Source organism: Maniola hyperantus, chromosome 22 (assembly GCF_902806685.2).
Source record: "Maniola hyperantus chromosome 22, iAphHyp1.2, whole genome shotgun sequence".
Taxonomy (NCBI): Eukaryota; Metazoa; Arthropoda; class Insecta; order Lepidoptera; family Nymphalidae; genus Maniola; species Maniola hyperantus.
The window spans coordinates 123,625-141,685 of NC_048557.2; the positions used below are offsets into that span (position 1 = coordinate 123,625).

The 18,061-nt window shown below is 35.1% G+C and overlaps 2 protein-coding genes across 8 annotated transcripts in view; both read left to right on the plus strand.

The window, feature by feature from the left end:
- Positions 1-7,282: 7,282 nt before the first annotated feature.
- Rab30 (RAS oncogene family member Rab30) lies at positions 7,283-15,316 on the plus strand. Of its 2 annotated transcripts, XR_011238023.1 has the most exons (5): positions 7,283-7,694; positions 8,510-8,693; positions 9,303-9,454; positions 9,655-10,725; positions 10,772-15,316. XR_011238023.1 is itself a non-coding variant. In XM_034980634.2 (4 exons), exons 1-4 carry the CDS (start codon positions 7,524-7,526, stop codon positions 9,754-9,756), a joined length of 609 nt encoding a protein of 202 aa, XP_034836525.1. In that variant the 5' UTR covers positions 7,283-7,523; the 3' UTR covers positions 9,757-15,316. The 2 variants fall into 2 exon arrangements, 1 of the variants encoding a protein (XP_034836525.1); XM_034980634.2 differs by having other exon boundaries at positions 9,655-15,316.
- Positions 15,317-16,631: 1,315 nt separating this feature from the next.
- Positions 16,632-18,061, plus strand: part of pod1 (coronin pod1) — a 33,899-nt gene continuing 32,469 nt past the window's right edge. For 5 of the 6 annotated variants that reach the window (XM_034980482.2, XM_069506041.1, XM_069506043.1 and 2 more), the window contains exons 1-2: positions 16,632-16,979; positions 17,435-17,827. In XM_034980482.2, coding sequence (XP_034836373.1) covers positions 17,519-17,827 — 309 coding nt within the window. In that variant the 5' untranslated portion in view covers positions 16,632-16,979; positions 17,435-17,518. Of the gene's footprint in view, positions 16,980-17,113; positions 17,150-17,434; positions 17,828-18,061 lie in introns of those variants that run through there. The other variant, XM_069506042.1, reaches the window with a different exon arrangement.

Consider the following 18,061-nt stretch of genomic DNA (forward strand, 5'->3'; position numbering starts at 1 on the left):
CCTTGTTGCAACAATGCATTGTAGCCAATAGTGAGCGAGCATTAACCAATCAGAGATGATTGTGATCGTAACATTGTAGCTGTCAAACAACCGCGGTAGGGCCCCTGGAAGATAGAAACGGGCGATTTTAGGCTACTCAGCAGGCAAAATCCTAAAACAAATTCCTAAAGGCCGGCAACGCATCGGCGGCTCCTCTGGTGCTGCAAATGTTCATGGGCGGCGGTAATCACTTAACATCAGGTGACCCGCCTGCTCGCTTGCTCGCTATATCTATTAAAAAAAAAAAAAAACGGGCGAATTCAATTGGTAAATATCTGGCAACCCTGGTCACCGTTGAAGTTCAAAACTTTTCATGTTTTCGTGTATTGTTGTTTGTGCGGTTCTAAATATTTCTATTTCTGATAAATTTATCTGACCCTGCTTTGTTTACTGGACTCTGTGTTTCCTTTAACCACCTCGATAACTACCTAAGGATTGATTTACGGACTCGATTCATGCCTGAACGATTGACCACGGCTACGGATTACGGACTTGTTTTTGCTTTGTGAAAAGATTTTCTGTCGATAGATTTGTGCAGGGAAAATGCCACGGAGATCTCGATGTGTGTTCGGATGTGAGCAATTCGGTAAGTTTAAAATCAGCTCACTTGTAATCTAACACAAATCTCTTAAACGAGTCAAACTCTATGCTCCATTAGTACATTAGGTATTTTATCATGATACTAAATAATTCCTGCGATTTCGTCCACGTGGATATCATCCAAAAAACCATTTTAGAAATCCCGTGAGAAGTCCAATTTTCCGTGATAAAAGTAGCCTACAACCGTCTCCGATGCAAGCTATCTCTTCACCAAATAGATGATGCCCGCCACTTTGTCTACGTTGGTTTAGCGTTTTAAAGAATCCCATGGGAACTGTTTGATTTTCCGAGGCAAAAGTAGCCTATGTCCTTACCTGGATGCAAGCTTCTCTGTACCTTCTAACTTTTATCATAAACGGTTACACAAATTGACTGTGAAAAGCTAGCAGACAGACAGCCTGACATACTTTTGCATTTATAATATTGGTAAGGATTATTGACTACTAATTCTGTACATTTTTTGTTTTGTAATTAAGTGTAGGTACGTAGGTACAACATTAGATATTATTTTGAACTTTAATGACTATGGTTTTTTTATATTTTACTAGCTGCCCCAGCGAACGTCTTACCGCCTAGTCGATTTCGGGCAATTCCATAAAAACCATCCTCGTACTTCAAGGAATATTATAAAAAAAGAATTAGCGAAATCGGTTCAGCTGTTCTCGAAATTTGCGCTTAGCAACACATTCAGTGATTCATTTTTATATATATATTATAGAGATTAAGTAAATAAGTACAATAAGTATAGATAATACAATAATATATTGCATATTTTATGTTACTACTTTTTCAGATGTTTTGCATCACTTTCCAAAACCTGGCCACTCCTCTTTGAAACGATTTCAACAATGGAAAGAGATAGTAGGACAAGATTTAGAAAGCAAGACTGATGATGAAATATATACGAATTATCGAATTTGCAATCACCACTTTGAAGATCGTTTTTTATACCATCACAGTAAAAGACTAGCAAAGACAGCATTTCCTTCTCTTAACCTTGGTGAGTTTTATTTATTAGTTATTACAGTAGAGAGGATTTTGAGAAATTACATTGATTGACATGTCAATAATAGGTCAAAGCACAGATTGTAGAAGCTTGAAAACACTGGCCAAGTGTGGGTCAGACTTGTGCACAGAGGGTCCCATACTTCAGTCGTATTTTTCGACGTTTTGCACGATAAATCAAGAACTGCTATGTAGAAAATAACTGGCCAAGTGCGAGTTGGACACAGCACATAGGGTTCTGTAATACACAAGAGTAAAACAGATCACTTTTCTTAACAAGCCGCAAAACTGTAGAGGTTTATTGTTAATATCAAAAAAATCGACTTGGCAGCGCTACGGGATACCCCACTTGGTATCAAATGTAATAAGTACAAATGTTTCTATGGAATCTTCAAAACTGAAATCTCCTAATGAAGTTGCAGACAGAAACTAACTATGTATAACTAATAATTATAACATAAACACTTCTTCTAAAACTCTATTTTGCATATTTCAGGTGCCATTGATTCAAGTCTAGATGCTAATACAATAAATCAACCAGAAAGTTCTACACATAATCAATCGGTCGCTCAAAGTACCCCATCTGTGGTTCACAACATCCAAGCAGGATATTCTCAAACTCAGATTCAGAAAAAAATAATTACTAGTAAGTTGTGGCCATAAACAACAAATAATACACATACACACATACACACTGGGAGGTTACCTGGCTGGCACCCCACTAGACCTAGGTCTACTTAATTGTTATTACTTGTTTTTATCTGTATTATAAGTATTTTTTGTGTTCCTTATATGTAATTTAATATGTAATAATATCCAATAAATTTAATTTAATTTAATTAAATAAGAGATAAAAAATCTTTACTGTTTAACAAGATTTTAACAAGAATAGAGTATTGAAAATTGTCTAATAGTTAATGTATACTTAATAAAAACACCTTTTTTTTTTCAGGAAAAGCTGGTCAAAGACATGTGAATCTCAAAGTTCAGAAATTGTTAAGGAAAATAGTTAATTTGAAAAATAAATTATTCGAACAAAGAAACCAAGTAAAGATAGCAAAAAAAATGTCAAAAACAAAATTATTTAACAAGGTTCTAAAATACTTACCTATGCCTGCTCAAACACTTGTAAAAATGCAATTAACACAGCATAACAAAAAAAGCCGTGGAAGAAGATTTAATCATGCAGAAAAATTAATGTCACTCTCGATATATAAGAAAAGTCCAAAAGGCTATAACTTTTTGAGAAAAATGTTAACTTTGCCATCAAAACGAACATTACTGGATGTCCTTAAACAAATAACAATTAAACCAGGCTTAAACCCTGCGATAATTAAACTTTTGAAAAATGCGGCAGACAAATTGGGGATGGAGCAACGATTATGTGTATTAATCTTTGATGAAATGTCTTTGTCTCCATCCCTACATTTCAATACAGCATTCGATCAAGTAATCGGATTTGAAGATTTTGGGGGAAATGAAATTACAGAGAATATTGCTGACCATGTTTTGGTATTCATGATAAAGGGGCTAAAAGCTAAGTTCAAACAGCCAATTTGCTATTTGTTTTGCAAAAGTGCCACAAAGGCAGTAATATTAAAAAGGTGTATTAAAAACATAATTACACAAATTAATCAAACAGGATTGGCTGTCGTCTCAACTGTCTGTGATCAATCTACAATTAACAACAAAGTTATAAATGAGCTGATAAAAGAGACTAAAGTAGATTGTCTTAGATTAGGCAACGAGCCTAGGGATAGTAGTTTTGCTGTAGAAAATAATAATATATTCCCCTTATTTGATCCCCCACATTTGTTAAAAGGAATACGAAACAATTTACTGACAAAAGAATTAAGATTCACACAGGAGGACGAAGTAAAGACTGCTAAATGGATACATTTAAAGCTTCTGTTAGATATTGATGCAGGAGAAGATGACTTACGAATGTGCAACAAGTTAACAGAAGCTCATGTACTCATAGAGAAAATTCCGAAGATGAAAGTAAAACATGCTGCACAAGTTTTTAGTCAGCGTGTATCAGGAGCGCTACGATTTTGTGCAAGTAAGTACTGTTAATGTTCTGAAACTTTTAAAGACCTGATATTTGAAGACCTTCTTCACTTTAGAATTAATTCATCAGACTTTGGTACTACTTGACTAGCAAGGACTAATCTTATTCTCAATAATTATTTATTAGCAACATATATGGCGCTATTTTACATCTGTAATGTGATGATAGTGCAACTTTAAAACATCTACAACTCCATACTAATATTATAAATGGTTGACGCCAGCTCACTATTGGCTACAATGCATTGTTGCAACAAGAATCGCACAAATTCAGCCAATCACAACAACTGAGATTGTAATAATGATTGATGCCGGTTTTATGAAATCGACCCACAGCCCACCCAATTTTGACGTTTGGTATACAAATAACTTCTTAGGGAAGGACACTACTTTTTTCTCTGAAAATCATAGAGTTCATAGATTTTAAGAAACCTAAATCCACGCGGGTGAAGTCGCGAGCATCAGCTACAAATCCATGTAAATGTGGCCTGACATTTATGTATAAAAAAATATATTTAAGTATTTATTTAAGTATTTAATTTTTAATCTTTTTTCTTTTTCAGAAAATAATTTACTACCACAAGAGTGTGCTGACACAGCCGACTTGCTGCTATTATTTGATCGTCTTTTTGACTCCTTTAATGGAGGGTCTTATAAAAAGACCCATAAAATATATAAAAATTGTTTGAAAATGAACTCTGACCATTTTAAATTATGGGATGAAAGTGTGCCAATATTAAAATCAATGCGATTTAAGATGGAAACAAAAAAAAAAGATGGAACAGTAAGTATTCGTTATGAACAGGTTCCATCAATTAAAAATTGGATCCACAATATTAAAGTTATGAAAGAATTGTGGCTATATCTAAATGAAAAACATAATGTAACTAGTTTGTTAACGCGCTGTTTTAACCAAGATCCTGTGGAAAACTTTTTCTCCTCTGTGAGGAGCCACGGGGCTAGAAACACAAACCCTACCTGCCAGCAGTTTGAAAGTATTTACAAAACATTACTTGTAAATAATTTAAATTCAAGTCACTCATTAGGGGCTAACTGTGAGGAAGATCCTAACAAAATGTTACAAAATTTAGATTGTCTTTTGATAGAAAATGACATCAAAGAGCCCCCGATGAGCAATGAGCCAATGGATACAGATCTAAGTATAGAAAATTTGGCAGATAGTAGTTCAGAAATTGGAGACAAATTAATAATCTCTGAAACTAAAAAGTATGTGACAGGGTTTGTCATAAAAAAGCTAAAAAGGAATGTGTGTAAATCTTGTATAAAATGCAATAATGAATTGTGTGACACCACCCCACCTCAAGCAGATGAATACATACATTCTATCGATATCACAAGGAGATCTCTTTACCGACCCTCGCGTAACTTTTCAAATTGTGTGAGAAATATAATAAAAATAGTAAAAAGCATGTTAAAAAATGATCCTGGGAAAAGTGGCAAAAGTCAAATGATAAAATTATTAGTTGATCAGAGTACAAGTTTTGATTTTTTAACATGTGATACACACAAAGTCAATTTGAAAAATTATATAATAAATTTTGTGATCAAATTGATTATTCACAGCTGGTGCAATAATGTAAATAAAATTTTAAAAGGTAAAAATTCAGATACTGAAAATGATAGCATAAAAATTCAGGCGTTGAGATATTATCAAACACATAAAGGTAAATAATCTATTTTATGCAATCTAATGAAATCAGTAGTTGAATTACAGACTTCGTTTGATAAAACTAGCTTATGCTCGCGACTTTGTCCGCGTGGACTTCACAAGTTTCAACCCCCTATTTCACCCCCTTAGGGGTTGAATTTTCAAAAACCCTTTCTTAGCGGATGCCTACTTCAAAATAGCTATCTGCATGCCAAATTTCAGCCCGATCCGTCCAGTAATTTGAGCTGTGCGTTGATAGGTCAGTCAGTCAGTCAGTCACCCTTTCCTTTTATATATTTAGATAAGGGGAATCATTCAAGCTTCTGTCAACTATTGCACATTCGTAAGTCATCTTCTGCATCAATATCTAACAGAAGCTATATCCGTTTGGCAGTCTTTACTAAATTGTTTTCTTTAGTAAATTGTTTTGTATTCCTTTTAACAAATATGGGGGATTAAATTGTTAATTGTAGATTGATCACAGACTCTTGCCAATCCTGTGTGATTAATTTGTGTAATTATGTTTTTAATATTACTGCCTTTGTGGCACTAGTCAAATATAATATAATCTATATATAAAAGGAAAAGGTGACTGACTGACTGACTGACTGACTGATCTATCAACGCACAGCTCAAACTACTGGACGGATCACGCTGAAATTCGGCATGCAGATAGCTATTATAACGTAGGCGTCCGCTAAGAAAGGATTTTTCAAAATTCAACCCCTGAAGGGATAAAATAGGGGTTTGAAGTTTGTATGAAACTCTGTCAGTTTTGAAGTGTCTATAAAGTTTTGTAGTTAATATTTTTGCAATTTGCAGTATGACATATTTTATTAAGCTCATATGTTAAAATCTCATTGTTAAAGATCAACTCTAAGTGTGTGAAACAGGGGTTCAAAATTTGTGTAGTCCACGCGAACGAAATCGCGGGCATAAGCTAGTAAACATAAATTCCCATCAATAAAATCAATCTAGTAGATTGGTTTTATTGATTACTTGATTTAGTATAATTTATGTTTATTATTTTACAGTTTATTTACAGGGAATTTTATTTAATATAATTTATGTTAATTTTTTTTATTTTTAATATTACAATAAAACTTAAAGCTAGCTTTATGTTAATTATCTTTGGCTCATATAACAATTATTTTATTGTTTTCTGACTACACAAATACACCAATTGTGGTAATAATTTGAAAATTATTAAAAGTAAATAACCGAAAATGTTAAATTTGAATAGTAATTATTTCACAATCTTGCGGGTCTTGAATTTGGGTATGTATTTTATAGTGTTTACATACACTTCGTATTGTTTTCTATTCTATTGTATTTTATGTATCTACCTAGTTACGAATTTATGATAATAAATATTTACAAAACCTTAAAACCTTTTTCTTTCTATAATATAGTTATAATTAAGTAGCTCAAAGAGTCATAGTCTTGTAATATATATTTTTAAACATGTTTTAAACAAACGTTAATGGAATTATTAATGTTTATTTAAAACGTGTTCCAAAAATATAAAATATTCTAGTAAAGTACATTTAAATAGCATTTAAATTTTCGCGCTCTCGCACGCCTAGCGCGCTTTTAGTGCCCTCTTGATGTGAGTACACGCGTAACTTTGAAAAAGAAATCTAGAGTCGCACATCTATTTCTAGTATATAGTAGATAATCTATGGGTGGTACCATGGTGGTAGGTACATTCTTCATCCAAGCATCCATTTAAGAAATCATGTCAACCATAGACTATACATATAGATGTCAACCACAGCGTAGGACATTGGTCTGCAAAAATGACTATGATTCCAAATTCCAATTTCCACTCCACTAGTAATACATCCTACTCTATGACTCCACTTTCTCTATTGACTTGACTATTGTTTTGGGTATTAATCACAGAGTACATTATATATACTGGTATTAATCTCAAGTGAAATTTGGATTAAAAATTAATACTGAAATGTTATGATCTCATTCTTAATAATGTGCGTTTGATCGTTCATTAAATCGTTGTCGACAGAATATCACCCTCATATCGTAGTGTAATGCCTGTCAATTCACTAAAGCGTAACAGTGGCTGAGGAGATAATTTATTGTAATTCTTTTCCGCTATAAATGTAATTCGGTGCTTACAATGGAGGATTATAAGTTTCTGTTTAAAGTTGTGTTGGTCGGTAACGCGGGGGTCGGGAAAACGTGTCTCGTGAGGAGGTTCACCCAAGGGCTGTTCCCCCCCGGCCAGGGGGCCACGATCGGCGTCGACTTCATGATCAAAACAGTCGAGGTAGATGGAGAGAAAGTGAAGGTGAGCAGGATATTACGCATTACACGCCTAATGTGGAGTAGCCACTGCTTTATATGGCGTGTTAACCTGTTTTGGAATTGTGTTCGGCCAAAATGTTTCGCGAAATAATTCTCGCAAGTATTTTGCGCAGCATAAATGCGATTGGTAGCATTGATCATCATTTTGGTAATTGGCTCTAATGCTGAATAATTGATGTAATTTCCAGTAGTGGTAGTCTACTGCTACAGCAGATACAGGTACCTATCTAGTCATTGGTCAGGGCCTATTGCCAATTGCGAGTATTGCCGATGTTATGAATTTATCTGGAAATCTCAACTCGTATTTCTCAATCTTGTGAATCACTATTACTTAAACAACATGTTTTTCAGGTTTGAGACCTCACTAAGAAGCCTGATGATGCCTGTGATTTGATCCACCTGAAGTTAGATTTTTGTAAGAATCCTGTGGGAACTCTTTGATTTTCCAAGACAAAAAGTAGCCTAGTCTGTCCCTAAATGCAAGCTATCCCTGAACCACACATCAAAAACTGTTAAACAGATGGGCTGTGAAAAGTTAGCAGACAGACACACTTTCACATTTATATGTAGGATGTGGTACAGAGTCTGGAGAAGCCCTGCACAGCCACCAGTGGGGTGAAGTCCCATTGTATTTCACTTTTTTTCATTATTATCAACATAAAAAATGTTTAACAAGTCCACTTTAGACACAGCAAAAAAACCATGAAGGTTTAGATGAAGTGTGTCATTCCATCTACTTATCAATACATAATAGTGCTTCTACTTATATTATGAGAAAGTCAATTTGAAATGTTGTAGTTGCAAATCTGGGACACTGCGGGCCAGGAGAGGTTCAGATCTATAACTCAGAGCTACTACCGGTCGGCGCACGCTCTCATCCTGGTGTACGACATATCTTGCCAGCCCACCTTCGACTGCTTGCCTGATTGGTTGCGGGAAATAGAGGAGTATGCTAATAATAAGGTCTTAAGAATATTAGTTGGTGAGTAAAACATATATTATGTATACTTACATGTTATTATATGAAAGATTTAGCATTTATCCTACTAATATTATAAATGTGAAAGTGTGGATGTTTGAAAGAAAGAAAATGCATTTATTTGTTGTTGGTGTCACAGATAAAAACAAAGTACAAATGTAACATTTTCATCTTGTATGTTTGTTGCTCAATCACGCAAAAACGGCTGAAGGGATTTGGATAAAATTTAGAATGGAGATAGATTATACCCTGGATTAACACATAGGCTACGTTTTATCCCGAAAAATGAATGAGTTCTCGCGGGAATTTGAAAAAATGAAAATCCATGCGAACAAAGTCACGGGCATCAGCTAGTATAATATATTATTAAACTAAGAAGTCCAGTCCAAAAATGAGTCAGATAGACAGTAGCAGATATTCAATTATAGTTTTCACTACAGTCTCTTCCAGGTACCCCAAACTTATTTTTATGTCATTTGATATCCATGCAAAAAATCGCAATGATCCTACACTCTCCTACACTCTGTTGCCGCGTGATTGACGGACAAACCAACCAACAAACATATTTTCGCATTTGTTATATGGGTAGTGATGCATACATTGTATTTGCAGGTAACAAAACGGATAGAGAAGACAGGGAGATTCCTCGACACATCGGGGAGGACTTTGCACAACGGCACGGGATGTACTTCTTGGAGACTTCCGCAAAAGAAGCAGAGAATGTTGAGAGACTGTTTATGGAGATAGCTGTAGAATTAATGGAGGTAAGGAAACTTTCAAGATCATCAAATTTTCACCTTGAAATTTTTCAGAAAAATGCCAAACCCAAAATTTTCCTAGATTCCTGGTTTATTCCGTACACCCTGCTTTTCCACCATTTTCCGGAGTGAAAAAGGGAAAATTTGTATGCCTGCATCTATAGTAGTTAGTGGCATAGATCAAAAGTTTTCATTTCAACTTTCAGCAAGCAAAATGCAAGGAGCTGCCCAAGTACGACGGCAGCCTGGGCCCCATCAACGGCAAGTCCTCCGCAGTGGGGGACAGCTCCTGCTGTCTCCGCTCCTAGACCTTACGGATCTATCGCAACGTGCCGTACTAGTTCTGTTGTACAGCTTACCTACAAATGCAAGGAGCTGCCCAAGTACGACGGCAGCCTGGGCCCCATCAACGGCAAGTCCTCCGCAGTGGGCGACAGCTCCTGCTGTCTCCGCTCCTAGACCTTACGGATCTATCACAACGTGTCGTACTAGTTCTGTTGTACAGTTTACCTACAGTAACTGTAAGTTTGCATGCTAACTGTGGAATCTACTCCCATCGGCGTTGTTCGCAACATGGGGTTATTCAAGGGGCGGACCAACAAATTACTGAAAGGCCGCTAACGCATTGGCGGTTCCTCTGGTGCTGCAAATGTTCATGAGCGGCGGTATATACAGGGTTACAGGAAAGTGCGAGTCGGGCTCGTAAACGAAGGGTTCCGTACCATCGTACAAGAAATAATACTTTTTTTTTATTTAATTTTTATGGCGGCCATTTTGTAATTTTTAGTATGTGTTGTTATAGCGGCAATAAAAATACACATTATACAATGAAATACATTGTTCCTTTTTTTATTAATTGTTAAAGTGGCAAACACCCCTTTACCAAGAAAAAAATAAAAAATGAATAACTCGATAACGATACACTTTTGCATAAGCACTTTAGGGGTCGTTTGATAGCTAATGTCCTGTACTATAACCCCTTAACGGAATCGTGTCCTCTTTTCCTGTAACCCTGTATAAGATAAGTGATTACACTTAGCATCAGGTGACCTGGCTGTTTTCTAGCTATTTTTATTTGAAAAAAAAAAAGTTTTGTCAATATTTTACACTAGCATGGGATTAGTTATAAATTAACCTTATTTGAATATGTAGGCGTGTCGATGTCAAAGAGATCTTATTCTCTTTGACATGGACACGCCTACAAATACTTGAATTGGAAATGGTTGTAGCTCATGTGTTAATCATATCAAATGAATGTGCGTGCACTAAGTTGGTGTGCCTGTTACTTGGACGATCTAACCAAACTAATTTAGATCGTCCAAGGCCTGTTAGTTTAGCTTTGTGTACTACAGAATTAGTACCGACTAAGTAATCCTTACTTGTAGTATTTACAACAATATTAATTACCGTGCAGTACGGACTCGATCATTCCATCGCTTTTAAGTATTATAATTTATATTTTAGTTCTTTGACAATATCATGTGTGACATTTATTTATTGTGATTTAAATGTTTTACAGCCGTACTCAGAGTCGCTTAATCGTTACTTAAGTTTAGTCAAAATGGGACAGAGCTATATCTCTCACATACGTCTGTCTCGTTTTAACTCAATCTTAAGTAACGATTAGCGACTCTGAGTGCGTCTGATAGAGATGTAAGTTTAAAATAATTACATAATTAATTTTAACTTTGTGTGTTTCATAAGTTAAAAGAATTTTTACTATTTTCCAAGAAGTTATTACACGAAAAGTGTGTAGTTACTCATTTAAGTTGGTATTATCAGTTTTAGGGAGGTTATTAATGAATGTGGGCAAATCCTTGTTATTATTTTCATTTATGGCCGGGGATGGGACAGTAATGCACATCGATATTATTATTCACACGATATTGTAGAAATGCTTGTATGAAACGCGCTTGAAAAAGAAACAATACAGTACATAAGGCCAAAGCACACAATGTGGCCAATCCTGTTGTACACGATCTCTAACAACTAAACTAAAACTATAGGTCTAAATCTAGTGATTTTAAGCTTATTGTGTTGTGGTATAGTATGGTATAGGTATATGTGTGTTGTATAATTGGGTTGAAATATCGATAAATAAAAAAGTCAAAGTAATCATGGTATGTACCCGTTATCTACATTAAAATATGTCTAAATCTATTGCTATCCCTTACACAATGCTATCCCTTTTCACAATGATACCTGTAGAAAGGGATAGCAATAGATTTAGACTTGTCATTTTAGTTTAGAGATTATGTAGACTAGAATTCTGAGCAGTACATTGACGTAACTTATGAAAGTGGTAGTAATGAAGCGACCAACTAAACTCGCCACTCGCCGATGCTAAAAGAATCCCGTGTGCTTCGACCCTAAACTTTTTTTTTTTAATTTTCAAGCGCGTGCTTAGACTGAAATCTATAGAGCGTCTCAAGTCACTTTGACTTTGCTGATACTTAAGATTGAGTTAAAAAGAGACAGATTTATGTAAGAGATATACATCTGCCTCGTTTTAACTCAGTCTTAAGTCTACGCAAAGAGTGCGCTCTATAGATTTCACCATGACAAGATCACTGTTGCAAGTTTTGTTGTATTTTTTAAATTAATTGTGTTGTATGATTGTTAGTGTTTCGAAAAGTAACCTAGACTTTGGTAACGATTCTATTGTACACTAAACGAAGTTAAGTTTTGACGAGACTAACATTTACTGAAATTGGTGATTATATCGAAATTATGGTGGGTATTGTTAAAAATCTAGAGAATATTCTGAATATTAATAGCAATATTGTATGTAGACAAGAAAAACTAATTTAAGTCTGTTGACTTAGTTTAGTGTACAATACAATTTTTGTATTAGTTTTAATGTTAACGATATTTGTAGGTATGACGTCGCCGAACTTTACTGTATTTACCGCAACCCGTTGTATTTAGATAAAAACTAATAAAATGATGCTTTTGCAACTAGGCAATAAAAATGCAATGCTAGATTTTTGTATATTTTGGATATATTCTGTTATTACTCGATAAGGTCTGACTACCATGACAGATCAATGTGGCTAATTACGTTTCACACAATCTCTAAACTAAACTAAAATGGCACGTCTAAATCTATTACTATCCCTTTCATAATGTTGCTTGCGGAAAAGGATAGCATTGGATTTAGACCTGTTTATTTAGTTTAGAGATTGTGTACAAGAGAATCGACCCCATTTTCTTGATAACATACATCTTTAATTTTAATGTACAGACATCACATAATTTAGGTGCAATTAATTTTATCTTTGACAGATATTTCATATTTTTTTTACACAACTAAATTGAATTGTTTTATTTTTAACGTTATTGAATATAGGTCTTGCTATTCACGAGCACGCGTCAACTTTGCTTGTGGTGACGTCGTATACAAGCACATTGCGTAAGTGTGCGTGCCTGCCGGACCAATCAGAAGCGAGCAAGCGCTCGCAAACGCACACATTTACTTATATCGATACGACACAAGCATGAGCCACGGCGCACTCGTGAAATGAAAGAACTATATTTATTTATATTATAAATTATATTTATTGCAATTATTTGTAGGTGTCTATTTTTGGAATTTATTATTCTTGCTGTTGATGACACATCAATTCTGTTGTAAAGTAAGTTTCATAACCAAAAGTAACACTTCAAAAAAAATGTTATCCAACTATGGTAACACTTTCAGTTCTGTCAGTTAATAACTTCCGGAGTCAGTTCCTTAAAAGCCTTATAGATGGCCCTGTTCATGCTGTTCCCAGGAAAATTAATTTTATTTCAGGGTGACAAACTTTGTATTCGATCTCTTTTCGAGAGCTTACCGACTGAAACGGCTATACAATAGGGATGATGCCTACTAGTCAACTAGGAGCTTGTATGAAATACTAAGATGTGACGTCATATTATAATTTTGACGTAATTTGACGTACTTTTTTATTTGAATCGATAATTTAAAATAGGCAAATTAAAACTAGCAGCGAATGTAAATTTTATCAATTTTGGAAGACTGTATAATAATTACTAAGAAATAATTTATTTTTGACATAGGCATCGTCCCATTGTTTGCCTGTCCGGAAAGGGCTGAATCGAAAACTAACTAGGATGACAATTGTTATTTCTTACTGGCCGACAGTCTTGCCAAATTCGCAGCAGACAATAACGATTGTGCATGGAAAAGACTGAAAGCTTCCAAAATACAGGGGGATGTTTTTGTTTACAAGAATTTTGTGTCTGTGGCATATCACAATGATATTTTGTGCACTTTGGTGTTAGATTGTTTACATTTTTTATGGTTATGTATTAACTGTTGTATAGTGTTTTAAATATTTCCAATTAAATATTTGCTTTAATTAATATTATTATTACCATTCGGGTAGTGTAGTGTTTTACTGAAAATACTGATTGATCATTGTATGGATCATATCTGTCTAACTTTTGACATTAAAATCTTTAAATTTAGGAATTTAAAGATTTTAATCAATACTTATAATATGTTTAATATAATTATGAAATTTTGACAGTTAAATTGTATAGAATCTGTCAAATTAGACGTCAAAAAATACGTTTCATGAGTTTTAGCGAAAAATAAAATGTATTTCAAAGTGAAATCGTATGTACTGTCTTAAAATATCTTGGACAATCTATATACTTATAATAAAACTGTAACAGGTCAAATTCTGTACATTGAAGATATTTTGAAATTTTTTTTTCGAGGGCACTCTATAATCGATACTGAACCCAAAATTTATTTTTTTCATTTTTGTCTGTCTGTCTATCTGTCTGTCTGTATCACGGCCGCGCATCACGTTGAAACTACTGAATGGATTCCAATGAAACTTGGTACGATTTGAGGTAATACTATAAGGAAGAATATAGGATACTTTTTATCCCGAAATTCAGCATGGTTCCCGTAGGAGAGGGGATGAAAGTTAAAATGTATACTGAGTTGTAATTCATTAACGCGTAGTCCGATTTCATTCATTCTTTTTTGTTAGAAAGGGGATATTTTAAAGATTGTTCCGTAAATATTTCAAGGTCATCGGTTTTTAATCGACTGTCAAAAAGGAGGTGGTTCTTTTTTCTACATCGATTTTTTCGAGGTTTCTGGACTGATTTGCAATTTTTTTTTAAATCAACAAAAAAGTTTTCGTGGTGGTCACATAAAAAATTCTGGGTTCAACTCCTTAATCCTGATGCTGCAAGGTTACTGCCCGCCTGAGTTATCAAGATTCAGGAACTGTTCATAGTGAATTCATATTGTAGGTACCAAGCAACGACCTTATTCTCAGACTTCAAGTCCCAACTCCTCAACCCTGATGATGTAGGGTACAGCACTCCTAAACTATAATGGTTCAGTAACTGCGGATGATGCAAATTTAATTTAGGTACCAAGCATAGGCTACATCATTGAACTTCGGATCCTAACTCCTCAATCCTGATGCTGCAAAGTACTAAAGTCCTAAATCGTGGGGATTTTAGAATTTCTGATAGTGAATTGATATTTTAGGTATCAAGCAACTGTTTCACGATGACACTCCCAGTCCGAAATACTCCACCTGAGCGAAGCCGGGGCGGGTCAGCTAGTGTTTAATAAGGCCCTGTATGGCATATGCTCTAGGCAATGATTAATAAATAAACTATATAAGTAAACTAAATAAAAAGTCCCGACAGATATGATTCATAAGGAGTACCAATCCAATTAATGATAAAGTTATCAAAATGTTACAATTCAACATTGGATCTGATATGATTACTACTTCATCTGTTTGCGTCATCGATCATAGAATAAAAACATCACCAAAGAAACTAAATTGTTGTAATACTCGCAATTAATAAAATGATCACTTTCGATACTGATATGTTTTATTTACTGGAACATCCTTTATAACTAAATAGTACAGGCTGACCGCCGCGACATACGTGGAGACATGGTTCCAGCGCAATAGCAATTTGCGGGACTTATACTTTCACGCATACGTCAAAATAGGAATCAAATGAGTACACACGCGTAAATACGTACGTTTTATATGACAGCCGCTTCCATAGAGCAGAAACAAAGAGGAGTTGGCCTAAGCAACTGTGCACTGTGATTTTCAACTAGGTCCTGACGTCATCACTGTGGGCGGGGCCTTAGTTAGTATGCTGTCTGCGTTCGTCAGGTTCACATATATTGAGACTCGTATTATCGGTGTGTTTTCGCGTTTTTGAGAACAAAAGGATGAAGTGTTGTGTTTTATCGTGTCAAAGTTATTCAGACAGACGTTCTGATGCTATGAATGGTATCACATTTCATTTGTAAGTAATTTTATACGTAATTATTAAAATAGTTCTAGATTATTGACATCTAGTGTGAGATAGCTGAACTATGTAGTGACATCAATATATCGATGTTAGGTCGCTAAGCGAGTAGTTTTGCTACTAACCCGCAGATGGAAAATTGAGAAGTGGGCGGCGTTCCACAACCCCTCACCCCGCAAAATGTCACTCGATATTTCATAGGGAAATCTTAATACAACATCTCCTCTTTGTTTCTGCTCTATGGCCGCTTCCGATCGTGTTCATGTTTTTATATATGTGATTTTTTCACATTATTATGTAGATTGATCATATTCACGAATCACGACCCTTACGGTGAAGGAAAACATCGTCAGGAAACTGGCACGCCTGAGATTACGAATTAATGCAAGTGATATTTAATTGTTAATTGCTTAAAACGCACAGCAGTTCGAGAAGCGTGTCCGGGATTGAACCCCTGCAGCCACAACACAACCTCCTGGAAATGACTATGGACTATGACAATTGACATCAATTGACATTATTTATTTCCGGCTCCCGCTTCCGCCAAGCAATTTTAGTCGAGCAACATTTCCAGGCTACGTCAAGTAGGTACAGCCGCATAGAGATTGTATATATAGAGGTAACCATAACGTGTTGCCGTAATCATTCATCTAAGTACAGCCGTCAAGCAAGCATGCCATAGCGAAGCATCAGCTGACAGCTCCTTGGAGTAAATGTATTATGTGCGAAGCATGCCCAAAATGTGTCCAAATTAGTCTAGTATAGGTCACCGACCAGAAATAAAAGATAAAAGGTATAGGTCTTGTATAGGTACCTACCACAGAGTACATTGAATGTAGGGTACCTACCTACATCCATGGTACATCCAAGTTCTTTGGTATAGACATAGACCACAGTATAGAATCTTTAGAATAGATTTTGACATTGGTTATTGCCAGCTGTAAAAAATATATTCAAATGAGAAAAATTTAATTTTAAATAAGTTGTGGATTTCTAAGCATTTATAAGCGAATTGACTGGATTTTCTTTTTGTTGTAATATATTTATTTTAATGATATTTTTTGTTCAATTTTTAACATAGAAAATCAACAAAAAATTATCTTTGTTTTGGTGTCATCGACTCATTATTATCGATCCGAAAATGTCGCTTGAATTGAAATGGCCGACGTTTAGGGGGAGTGTCTAGCGGAAATCGAATTTCTGATTGATTTATCTCGTAAAGGTAAGAGATAAACGTGAGATTTTATCATAAACGATTGTGCTTACGTAATTAACTAAAAAGTTTAGTTAAACAAATAGAACTCTGTACAGTTTCGTGTGTTTCCGGCCGCGCTCCGGTCAAGTTATTCAAAACAAAGTGTTTAGAATTTTCAATAAACTCTTTTATGTTAGGTAGGTATTCGTTAAACAGTTATGTGTGGTGATAAGTGAAACAATAACGTAAGCTTTAACTAAACATGATAACAGAAAACTTACGATAATATTCCTCTTGATAATTTTTGTCTTCGCTGACTTGACCGTAATTTATTCACGAAATGTTATACTTTTCTATTTTAAACTAGAAGTGCGTTTATAATAACAAATTCGTCGCTTTCCAGAGTTTCTAAAGCTATAAATTACATCGCCTGAAATGAAATGTTAATGGTGTTGAAACTTAAAATATTAAATCTATTTCAGGTCGACTGCCTCTCGTTGATCGTTGAGGCCAGTTTACATTCCATTTTGAAAAAGACTGATAACTTTTTAATAAATTGGCCCACGATGGCCTGGCGTTTTAAAGCCTCTAAGTATAAAAATGCTGCACCCATTGTGCCTAAGCCGGAAGCATGCATAAGGGATGTGTGCGTAGGCTCATATCAGACATACGGGAACAATATTTGCGCGTCTGCCGCTTTCATGGCGTTCAACTGGGAGCATGTGGGGTCGAGTATGGCCGTTCTGCCGCTGGACGACTGTGGTAGGAAGAGCAAAACTATGCCTTTGCTGCACGCACACTCTGACACTATTACAGACATGGAATTTTCCCCATTTCATGACGGGTTGCTTTTGACTGGATCTCAGGATTCTTTGGTAAGTACTCATTTTTAACCGACTTTTTAACCGAGGTTATCAATTCAACTGTATGTTTTTTTTTTAATCTTATTTTATTTTTGTATGTTTGTTACGCGATTACTCCGTCAATTATAAACCGATTTTGATGATTCTTTTTTTGTTTTGTAGGACATACTTCAGAGGTGGTCCCATTTTAATTTGGTAAAGATCTGATGAACATCTTCTGAGATGGAGAACGGAACTCCTCAACGG

What these genes read in the sequence shown, in the direction of transcription:
- Rab30 (XM_034980634.2), top strand. Translation starts at nt 7,524, where the DNA reads ATGGAGGATTATAAGTTTCTGTTTAAAGTTGTGTTGGTCGGTAACGCG. An exon ending in TAGATGGAGAGAAAGTGAAG is followed by an intron (nt 7,695 to 8,509) that starts GTGAGCAGGATA and finishes GAAATGTTGTAG; the next exon opens with TTGCAAATCTGGGACACTGC. An exon ending in TAGCTGTAGAATTAATGGAG is followed by an intron (nt 9,455 to 9,654) that starts GTAAGGAAACTT and finishes TTCAACTTTCAG; the next exon opens with CAAGCAAAATGCAAGGAGCT.